The following is an 11,748-nucleotide window of genomic DNA, read 5'->3' on the forward strand; positions in this document are numbered from 1 at the left end:
TGCTAGCTTCGACCAGTACTCTTATAGTTATTAGCCATAAATATTGTAGCTGAATTTATCGCAAAATTTTCTTAATGGCCTAATGAAACTGTAATTCTGAACTCTAGGCCTACTATGAAACTCTATAATACATCATACGAGATGTATCCTCAAAACAATAAATGAATCTGACTTCTTAAGTGGAAATAACAATCAAGATTCTCTACAATATAACTTACTGGTAATCTTAAGGTTGTAATAATATATTGATTTACGTGAATCAATACAACCAGTGAAGTACGTTAGAATTTGATTGGTTAACTATATTTCCAGATGGTCAATTCATCTTAACAAAATATGTATGAATATAATTTTTAGTATCTTAAAGACACCTCATCACTTTGTATGAAGAATAAAGTGGTCTTAACTTTAGTTATTCTAATACTACTTAACGATCCTGAAACAAATGTAATACATAGTCTTATTCAGACTCTTAGGCATACATTAGGCTTCTAAAATAGAAGCAAATGAATGTTCTTAATTTATTCTCACTCCAGACCATTTTTCAGATGCTGGTTCGAGTTGAATTTATCACACTTAAAGATAAAAGTTATATATAATTTTATTTAATCCGAGATGCTGTGGCTACTCTCTAATTAATTAAAATAATATATGTTATTTATATTCTTTATCTCAAAATAATAATTTGAGATATGAATTATTTCAACTTATATAGAAAACTTTTATCATCATTTGCAAGTAACATATTGTCTACGTATAAAACAAATATTACTCCCACTAACCTTCTGGTATATAATTATTTCCATAATTCTCTTTTCAAACCTAAAGGAAAAGATGATTTAATACCAATTTGTGAGATGCTTGTTTTAATCTACAGGTAGACACCTTAAGCTTGCATATGTTCACCACTATTAGAGGAAAACCTTTATGGCAGTCTGTATACCTTCTCCTCTAGTTCACTGTTTGGAATTGATTAATAAATTGAAACGAGCAACAAATTCTAAGGTTTATAATAGAATCATTTATAAAAACAAGTGAGAATGTAAATCTCTTTTGTTATTGATTCTTATTTCAAAATGAACTTCTTAGCAATGAATATTCTTTTATATCTTTATATTTCTCAATGTTGCCTAATGAATATTATTGGTGAGAAAACTTATGCTTAATTAATGTTCTCCACCCCATTAGGCAACTTTACTAAAGATAAACTGTATTGCTCTTTAAGATATTCATTTCTTCATTCATGGCATGTTGTACTACAACTTCAATTCTTTATCATCCTATAATTTAATTTGTGTCTCAACTTAATATTGTAGTTGAACTCTTATTGTACAAAATGTAATCACTAGAAAACATTGATCTTATCGTTCTAATAAGTCATCTTAAGGATGGACCAACAAACTCTTAAAAGAGCAAATGGTTCAATATGCATGTTATTTTAGAAATTATAAGCAATTACTAAATAACATAACTTATTAGAATTTTATCAATGACTTGTAGATTATTAATTAATGATTAGTTATGAATTCTCAATAACCATTAACCTTAAGGGTTGTTGTGAATCATAATTAATCTAACACTTGAGGTGGAAGTTTGAGAAAATATGAATGATCTTTCTCAGAACTAGGTTCCTAGATTGATCACTCCCACTGATCAAGTCATTCTTAATTCCACAGTTCTAGTGTTGTGAGATGGATAATAAAATATGTAACCCTTAAACCTTATAGCTTTTCAGATGAAATATGCTCATTTATGGTTTTGGGCCCAGATCTTTTATTTGACAATTGTACTCTAACTATATATGGGTATTTATAAAATGTGTATATGTCATCAAGTCGGTTTTCAACCTTATCACAACTCAAAATATGTTTGAGAAACAACTTTGGTTAGAACACGATTCGATATGTACACCCCCATTGAAGAGTATCAATAGACAAAGATTTAGGAAAGTTTGGAGTTTGCTATGTAGGCTCCACCCCATGTCCAAAAAATACTTAGTTTCTTAAATCTGTCACACACTATGATTTAGGTGTACCAGGCATATGTATTGGGCAATGGACCCATACTTTTAAAGAAACTTTACAAATGGACTGTGAGTTTATCCATACTCATAAATTTTAATGTAGTATTCTCCATTTTATATTTGATCTCACTATCTTAATATGCAAAATGCACTATTTCTCTACTTAAGATTTAAATGTCTTTGAAACATATAAATCTATACTTTTGTAGAAAAATTATTTATGTGAGTAATCGTTAAAAAATGAGATGCAAAATTTGAGTCCATGTCTTCAAAATTAGTTGACTTGTATGATTTCTAATATGATAGAATTCTAATATGCACCGATTTTGACTTGTTGGAATACATATTCTTAATGAATTTCACACAAGTTCTAAATAAAGTTAGTAAAATCCGTGTAATGAATATCCCCACTATTTACTAACATTTATTCTATTTATGGATATATGTTTCATAATTTTTGGTGCTATAATGTAGAAGCATTCTTATTAATAACACATTTCTCATTGTTAGATTGAACTTGCATATCTTTATGAGTGACATCATTTGTAGTAAAGACCTCTAAATGTGTCTAAATCAAGTTTCAATAGAATCTTGGAACATAAAGGTCTTTGCCAATTTTAAAACAAAGCCACTACTATATTGCTTGTTCCTTAAACTTTTAAATGTGAGAACTTATCTTGTCTGTGGATAAGATTTGCTCACAGTTACTGACTTTGTCAGGTTTATTTGTAAACCTTGCAAGAAATTATGAATGTGGAATAACAATCTAAAATAATCCACTGTGTGTTAATGATAATCACATCAACTATATTAGAATGAATTCATACACAATAAATTAAAATTTATTGGTGATAATAGAATGTGATTTGTTTTTCTTAATTATACAGTGAAAACTGTACATTTTAGATAAAGTTATCATAATAAATTTTGGAAATTTCTACTGGTATGGAAGAAATTTATGAATAGCGATGCAAGAAAATTACATATATAGTTTTGAGGTTTAAATGAATCATGTTTTTACCAATGAATAAACATGCTTAAATATGAAATCTTATTAAACAAAAATTGTCTGTGGGCTAAATTTTTAATTTAATAAGATTAAATTTAGATGTAGATTATGATAGATTTACACAATTTATGAAAAAACTTAAATTTTAATATTTCTATCTCAATGAAAGGTATGAAACACTTATAAATGTTTCAAAATTTTATACTTTATGATAAAATTATTAAATTAAATCTACATAATTCCCTGTGGGATAAATTAAGAGAATTTAATTTAATATATTAATTATGTAAATATAATAAAATCCCTGTAGGGTAAGATTATTATGTTCACATAATTTATGTCCATTATGTGATCTTGATCCATTTAATATATATAATTTTATATAATTAAGGATGCTGTGGCTACTCCCTAATTATTTAAAATTATGTGGTTCACTAGACACCAAAGTATAAACTGAAGATTAAAATTTTACTAAATCAAAAATTGCCTGTGGGCTAAATTTTAAATTTAATAAAATTAGATGAACTTTATGATAGATTTAATTAAACAATTAGTTTTGGAAAATGAAGGTTTATTATCCATCTTTAATTAAATTTGTGATAACACTATTAAATTAAATTCCCATAACTCCCTGTGGGGTAAATTAAGAGAATTTAATTTAACATATTATCCTAATTAATTATACAAATATAATAAAATTCTTGTGGGGTAAAATTATTATACCTATATAATTAATTACAAGTTATGTCCATTAAGGTGAATTTTAATTAATATATAATTTTATACAAATAAGGATGCTGTGGCTACTCCCTAATTATATAAAATTATATTTTCACTTTGACATTAGGTATTGGGCTCTACCTAAAAGTAATTTCGTTATTAACATAATAGACAATCACTGAGATTAGTGCTCCTAGTGTGGTCGTCCGAAGATCATTAAAAACCGTTCTAGATATGAGCATTTGTCCCAGGTTCATGTTTTCTTATGTCAAACCACAAAATTACTTACATTTTATTCATATTTTATTCATTTTAGGAAGTTTTATGAATATTTTATGAATAATTTTATGAAGTTTTATAAAACTTAATGTGCTATATAAAATATTCAACCTATCTTAATGTTTGAATATTTCTAAATATATCTAGCACTATAAAAAGAATTTATGCATAGCATTTAAATCATACAAATCAAAATTAATTGTATTAAAAATAAGTTTGCCAAATAAATACAAATTAATACAATTATTGTATGATAATAAATTAAATGCTTAATTCTATAATATATATATAATTAATTATGCATTTATGACCATATAATATCTTAAATATTTGCACTAATAATTAATTTGTATAAATAAGGGAAATATACAAATTAGTACAATTAATTATAAATGCAAAATTAAAGAATGTAGATTTTTCAAATTTTATTAATTTAAACAATAAATTACATAAATTTGGTAATAAATAATTAGATGCACAATTATACAAATTACACAATTATTACATGCCTAAATAAATCATGTAATTTATTACCAAATTAAAACAAATTTCTATTTTCAATTTATACTAGATATATGTATTAAACAAAAATAGAAAATTGACTAAATGCAATTTATGGACTAAATTAACACAAAATAAGAAAATAATTAATATTCCAAATTAATAAAAAATTTATAAAAAATTCGGAATTTTTCCCTCTTTTTTTTTTTTTTTGAAAAATGCACTGTCTATAAACGACATAATAAAATTTCTTTAAACTTCTAAAAATCATGAAATCAATTCCAAAATGATCTAAATGAAAAAATTAATAGATCTATATTGATTCAAGCATCGAAAACACGCAAAATGTATACTAATTTCAAAAAGTGTTTTCGAGTCCGAATGGATTTTTCCAGTAAAGTTTTCAGATTTTAAGGTATTAAAATTATTTTGATGTACAAAATCGATCTATAATATCTTATGAATATAGTAATGCATATAGAATTCAAAATAAATACCAAAAATGAAAACGGAAAAAATACGGACCGAAGCATAAAACTTTCACGTATATATATATACTCGTATACAATATATACTGCATAAAATCATCATTAATGTATGGAAGAGAGTATTACATACAATTTTATGTAATAAAAATATATATACGTATATATATACAACAATACTTACGTATATATATAATATATATAAACAAAATTAAAATATGAAATACATATATATATATACGCAGATTGAATTAAATGTATATATATGATCGGAATTATATGAATATAAATATATATATAAATTAACAACCGATCATATACATATATTTATTATATATATGAAGATGTATATGAATATGAATGTATATATAAAAAATTGAGTATGAATATATATAATCGGGATTATATAATATGAAAGTATATATATAAAATATATATTATATTATAAATGAAGAACCCCGTAAATATATGTATATATATGAAACTCAAAATAAATTAAGACAGAGATATATAATCCGCTCTGATACCAACTATTAGACATTTATATGTATGAACTGAAACATATATGATTAAGTATAAAATGCGGAATTAAGTCAAACATATATACACTATGAATAAGGATCGAAATACCTTCAGCCATTGATTCTTGAGCTTCAAACCCACATAAGCTTGATCTGCAAAAGAAACCGATTGATGTGGGTAATCGGGCTTCCTCGCTCTCTCAACTCTCTTTAAATGGAATTTTGCTGTTATGAACAGAATGAGTGAGGAGCTCGGGGACCGAGACCCTATATTTATAGGTGAGATACTCCATCATTATCTGTGCCACATTAATTGTCAGAATATTTTGACAATTAATTTAGGAAATCAAATCAGGTAATGAATATAAAAATCTGACCATATATAAAATATTACATAATTGATTCTGTCCAGATTCAATGAATATAAAATATTCATTTATCAAAAAATCAATTATTTATTTATTTCTTTAAATAAAAATTTATGCTTTAAATAGAAATATATTTCCTTAAATAAAAATATTCTTATACGTTTCACATACAAATCTGAATAATCTACAGTTCTACACTTTCTTTGATGTGATCAATGAGCCACGTTTGTGATCACGAAATCTATTCATTTAATTTAATCTTTACTTTTGTGATAAAATTTGAAAAATGTTTTGCTGTAAGTTTCAATCATTACAAAATAATTTATTATTGGCTTTCACATATTTTAATTAAATTAATAATATAAAAAATTATTAACCATTTATAACGCCCCAATCATATAGATATGATGTTGAATTTCTTAAAGGGGAATTTTCATAAATATGAGAATTGAGGGTATAGTTTACTTTTTATGGCATAAATAAATAACATTATAGGATTATGGGTTTTTTTTTTATTTTATTTTTTTACATTTATATGGGTCTTTTATGACATATTTTTGTAAAAAAAAAAATAGAAATTTCATATTTGTAAAACAACAATAAGTTTTGCCAAAGTCACTGGCACCGGAAAAGTCGACTGGAAGTTGATTGGTTTGTAGTGACTCATATTTGGACTTTGTATATCTTTGATTAGACAATTAGCTTGTTGACTGGAAGTTTCACTGTATCGAACATCTGGAACCAGATTTTTGAAAATGTTCATAAACGTATATAAATTAATTAAGCTTGTTTCCAGCTCTCTTGTCCAACGTTTTTATCCCATTAAACATCAATTAAAGTGTTGGTAACAGTCATGTGATGAAAGGATTTGATTGTCAAATGTGATCCTCAAAACACTATAAATAGAGGTCTTGGGTTCACCTTGAATGAGAACAAGTTTCTATCAAGAGAGCACATTGCTAGAAATACTATAGGCTTGATAAATCCAGAAAGTTATTTCCATTTTTTTCTTTTCCCTAAGTGCTTGTGGTAGGGGGAAATAAGGTTTTGAATAAAGGTGTAAGACCTTGTTCAAGTTTTGTGATTCCCCTATTATACACTTGTTGTGGTGTACGTGGTGTTGAGATTGCTCTCACATCTCTTTTATATATATATATAATATAATATATATATTGTGATTCATGTGTAGCTTATTGCTTTGAGTTGTAATCCCTCTCTTCATCTCTATATTCTCTATTTTATGTGTATATTTTATTTAGTGTTGTAACATTATTTAATCTATATTTTTGTCCTTTGTATTATTTGTCATTGAGTTGTAATCTTGTTGGTTTGATAATTCTATTGGAGCACAACAATTTTCCAACACTTATTTTTTTTCTTTATTGAAACAATGTCCGAACAAATAAATTCCTTGTTAGAAAAATAATAAATTATATTAAATATTGAGAAAATGATTCTATAATATTTACAAAGAATAACTAAGTGGTTCAAAAAATGAAAAGAATATAATGAAGAAAAGTGAGTGTTGAAAAAATGTTACAAATATTAATGAAGAAAATAATAAATGAAAAGAATAAAGTTGAAGAAGGCAGTTCAAGGTTTTGTTGTGTGCATGAAAAATTGAAGCTTATTATATGTTATGGCTTTGATGTGGCTGAAAACTGGTCTCTCAGGAACAGGTATGCACTTCACAATCCAACCAATTGGCCAAGACATGGCGGCGAGTCCAACACACGCGCCCCATTGTTCCCAGTTCAACCTCTCTGTGTCAGCAAACTTCTTCAAAAACTCAACCATCAACACTTGAAGAACAATGGTAATGGCGATGATGGCCAAGAACAGTTTGTTCCTGTGAATTCCTTTGAACACGTTCTTCTTCTCTAGCTTCCTAGCATTGAACTCATTGAAAACTTGGCAGAGAACAAAAGTGTTGAAGATCAGAGTGTCTTTCACTTTCTCGTTGACGTTGAATATCAATTTGCCTCTGAATTGTAGTGTAAGAAGAATAGATATTTGATAAAATGCTTGACTCAAGAGATTTCTCCACATGATGTTGGTAATGAGCGGCGCTGTTCGACCCACAGGTGGATTTTCCATGAGTTCATCTGTGGGCTTCTCTGTGGCCAAAGCCAAAGCTCCTAAGGTGTCCATGATCAAGTTCACCCATAATAGTTGAACAGCTGTTAATGGAACCTCTCCTGCTGAGATTGCAGCCACAAAGTTGATCACAAGTGCAGCCACATTCACCGTCAGCTGGAATTGGATGAACTTTTGGATGTTGTTGTAAACGCATCTACCCCATTTCAGAACAGTTGCCACTGAAGCGAAATTGTCATCCAAAATAACGATATCGGAGCTTTCTTTGGCCACTTCGGTGCCTTGGATTCCCATTGAGAGTCCGATATCGGCTTCTTTCAATGCTGGAGCATCATTTGTGCCATCTCCTGTGACTGCTACAACATGACCTTTTTGTTTCAAGCATTGTACCATTAAGAGTTTATCGAAAGGGGACGATCTCGCCATGACGCAGATTTTGTCAACTTTTTCCATTCTCTCCTCCTGTGAGTAGTTTCTAAACTCAACACCTTCTATAACTGCTCCACTCATGTCTTGGCCCAGCTTAAGGATTCCACACTCTGTGGCTATGGCTCTTGCGGTGAATACATTGTCACCTGTGATCATTTTGACGTGAACTCCTGCATTTTGGCAAGCTTCAACAGCTTTCTTCACTCCTGGACGACAAGGATCCTTAATACCAACCATGCCCAATAGAATCAAGCCATCTTCTTCAATCGTTTGATCATTTCCCTCTAAGCTTTCATTCTCTGTAGTTTCAACTTGTTTGTGTGCGAAAGCAATACATCTAAGGCTGCTGGCAGCCATTGCTTGAATGATTTTCTCAAACACAATTTTTTCATTTTCACCAAGATCTTTAACGATTCCAGAAGCATCATAGTAGCTTGAGCACTTGGCCAAAACCATTTCTGCAGCACCTTTCCAGTGTACCCATCTTGTATTATCTGTCTTTCTTTTTATTGATACCCCACTCTGTTTCTTTTGGGAATTGAACGCCTCAACGTGAAGAATGGCACAACTTTTCTTCACTTCCTCCATATCCATATTCAACTCTTCAACAGCCCAAGAAAGTATAGCTTTCTCTGTTGGACTACCTGAAATTTCAAATTCTGCTCCCAAACTTGGCCTATATACACTACCAGTGGTATTAAGAGCTATTCCTTCACGAAATAATTCTACCACATATGGTGCAATCTTTGAGTAAGAATTTTCAACGACAGAATCTTTACCAAGCCAAAAGGTGGTGACCTTCATCTGGTTCATAGTGAGAGTACCTGTTTTATCAGTGCAAATGGTGGTGGCAGATCCCATGGTCTCACAAGCAGAGAGCTTCCTCACCATGGCATTATCAGTCATCATTCTCTTCATTGAATATGCAAGTGTAAGCGTCACAGCAAGTGGAAGACCTTCCGGAATGGCCACAACCACGATTGTGACTGCCGCTGCTATAATCTCTACGGCAGCATTCACTATGTCATCAATCTTTGTCTTGCTGCCGTTGAATTTTTTGTTTCCATATTCATCTTTTGTTGTCCCCGTGAAGTAACGAACAAACAAGACTATGAGAACAAGGAGAGCAACTGTTAAACCAACCTTGCCAATGGCCGAAGTAAGCTTATCGAGGCGAGCTTGTAAAGGTGTTTGTTCGTTTGAATCGCTGTTGATTTGGCTCATCATTTGTCCCCATGTTGTGTTCATTCCAACAGAAGTTACGAGCATTTTCGCATAGCCATCAACCACTTTGGTGCCAGAAAACAAGAATGGATTCTGTTTGTGGTTAACTTCTACGTGGTCGCTCTCCCCTGTCATACTCGATTCATCAACTTGTAAGGAATGCCCTTCTAAGAACAACCCATCAGCCGAAACTTGGTCTCCAATCTTTAAGCAAACGATATCTCCCACAACGATTTCGAATATCGAAATCTGTTGGCGACGTCCATCTCTAATGGCTTCAATTTGGATGTTGTTGCTAACTTTGGATAACTTATCGAACTGTCTATTCTGCCTGTAGTTACTTATTGCAGACACACCAATGACAAGAAAAACAGCAATAAAAATACTTAAACCATCAATCCAACCTTCTTTAGTTCCATGCACTTTCATGCCAAAGCCAAGAGAGAGTGCAGCACAGACAATAAGAATGACAATAGTAAGATCTTGAAAAGCTTGCCACACAAAATGGAAGAAACTCTTGGTAGGCGGTTTTCGGTACGTGTTGGAGCCAAACTCTTCAACTCTTTGGGCTATGTCTCCGTCGTTACTTTGAATTCCATGCTCAGCATCAGTTTTGAGAGCCTTGGCTAGGCCATCGACCCCACCTAATTCTTGAAGCTTAGAAACATCTTTGTCTTTGGTGAGCTGGTTGAGTTTGGTCTGATCGATTTCGAACCCATTGTCTACCTTGACATCGACAACAGTGTGGGAAGACGAGGGTGGTATTTTGGTATAGCTAGCTTTTCTTGAGGGAGAAGATTTGAATAGTGAGGTGAAAGCTCTGGAACAATAGATGGTAACAAAAGCAGAATGCCATTTCTTCTTGTATTGGTTCAGATCAGTTTTGGAATTTAGAACAATGAATGACTCAATGCAGTACTCTGCTGTACGTAAAATAGGACTACTTGAGACCATTTGCGAGTTGAAAGAAACTTAAAACGTGATTGGTTTATGAAAACAGATTATGTATATAAATAAGCAGAAACTATATATGGTTTAGTAGAGAAGAAAACAGTGTTTAATAAGATGGAAAATATTTCTGGGTTAGGAATGGTACGTAATCTTATATGTAGTGAACTAAAATACGATCATTACAGTTAGCTAAGATGTTTTGAGATGTGTTTCGAATTGACTCCTTAGATATTTTATAGTACTAATTAAACTCTACTTTTATTGTCCATTACTTTTCCTCCCGGCATCGAAGAAATATCCGTTTAAATCCTTAAGCGTGTTTTTATTAGAAATCAGACATGAATTAATAATCATATATAAATTCATTTTACACCATTTTACGTTACCATAATTTATGCTCTGTTGTTTTGAAGTAATGGATTTGACCGGGTCAATACGCGGTCTTTTATTTATTTATTTGTTTACAAAAGAAATTATATGTATCTTAACTAGATAGTAAATTATCAATAATTATAGTACTCGTAATTTTAATATACAATAATCAAAATGATATGTTGAATTTGGATTTGGATTCAACATATTCCTTTTTCTATTTTATTTAATTTTTAAATGTCGACAGGGTTGGGGTGCCCAATTTTTGTTTGATGTATATAGATATGTGTTACTGCTGTAGATAATATATTATAAATGTAAATGTATGATAAGAATTAGAATATGATCCGTTGTCTTATACAAAAGTTCTTTCTTCCAATCTCTATTCTTACTTTGTTTTCACATACAAATCTGAATAATCTACACTTTCTTTGATGTGATCAATGAGCCATGTTTGTGATCACGAAATCTATTCATTTAATTTAATCTTATACTTTTGTGATAAAATTTGAAAAATGTTTTGCTGTAAGTTTCAATCATTACAAAATAATTTATTATTAACTTTTACATATTTTTATTAAATTAATAATATGAAAAATTATTAACCATTTATAATCTATGTAGATATGGTGTTGAATTTCTTAAAATAACTCTCATAAAAATTGAGCCTAGTCATTTTAATATTTTTGAGTTTTTTAAAAAAATATTATATTTTAGGTAAAAGTTTATAATTTTACTGTCATTGTTTTTTATAAAAGTACTATTTTTT

The 11,748-nt window shown here is 29.8% G+C and overlaps 1 protein-coding gene across 1 annotated transcript; it reads right to left on the reverse strand.

Annotated features, from left to right (window-relative positions):
• Nucleotides 1-7,317: 7,317 nt before the first annotated feature.
• LOC115724057 (putative calcium-transporting ATPase 13, plasma membrane-type) lies at nucleotides 7,318-11,145 on the reverse strand. Its single transcript, XM_030653514.2, has one exon. It carries the CDS (start codon nucleotides 10,608-10,610, stop codon nucleotides 7,500-7,502), a length of 3,111 nt encoding a protein of 1,036 aa, XP_030509374.2. The 5' UTR covers nucleotides 10,611-11,145; the 3' UTR covers nucleotides 7,318-7,499.
• Between the last annotated feature and the right edge of the window lie 603 nt (nucleotides 11,146-11,748).

The sequence above is a fragment of the Cannabis sativa genome, chromosome 9, assembly GCF_029168945.1.
Source record: "Cannabis sativa cultivar Pink pepper isolate KNU-18-1 chromosome 9, ASM2916894v1, whole genome shotgun sequence".
NCBI lineage: Eukaryota > Viridiplantae > Streptophyta > Magnoliopsida > Rosales > Cannabaceae > Cannabis > Cannabis sativa.

Bases quoted from the DNA above. Each gene is read 5' to 3' on its own strand.
- LOC115724057 (XM_030653514.2), bottom strand. From the start codon at position 10,610: ATGGTCTCAAGTAGTCCTATTTTACGTACAGCAGAGTACTGCATTGAG.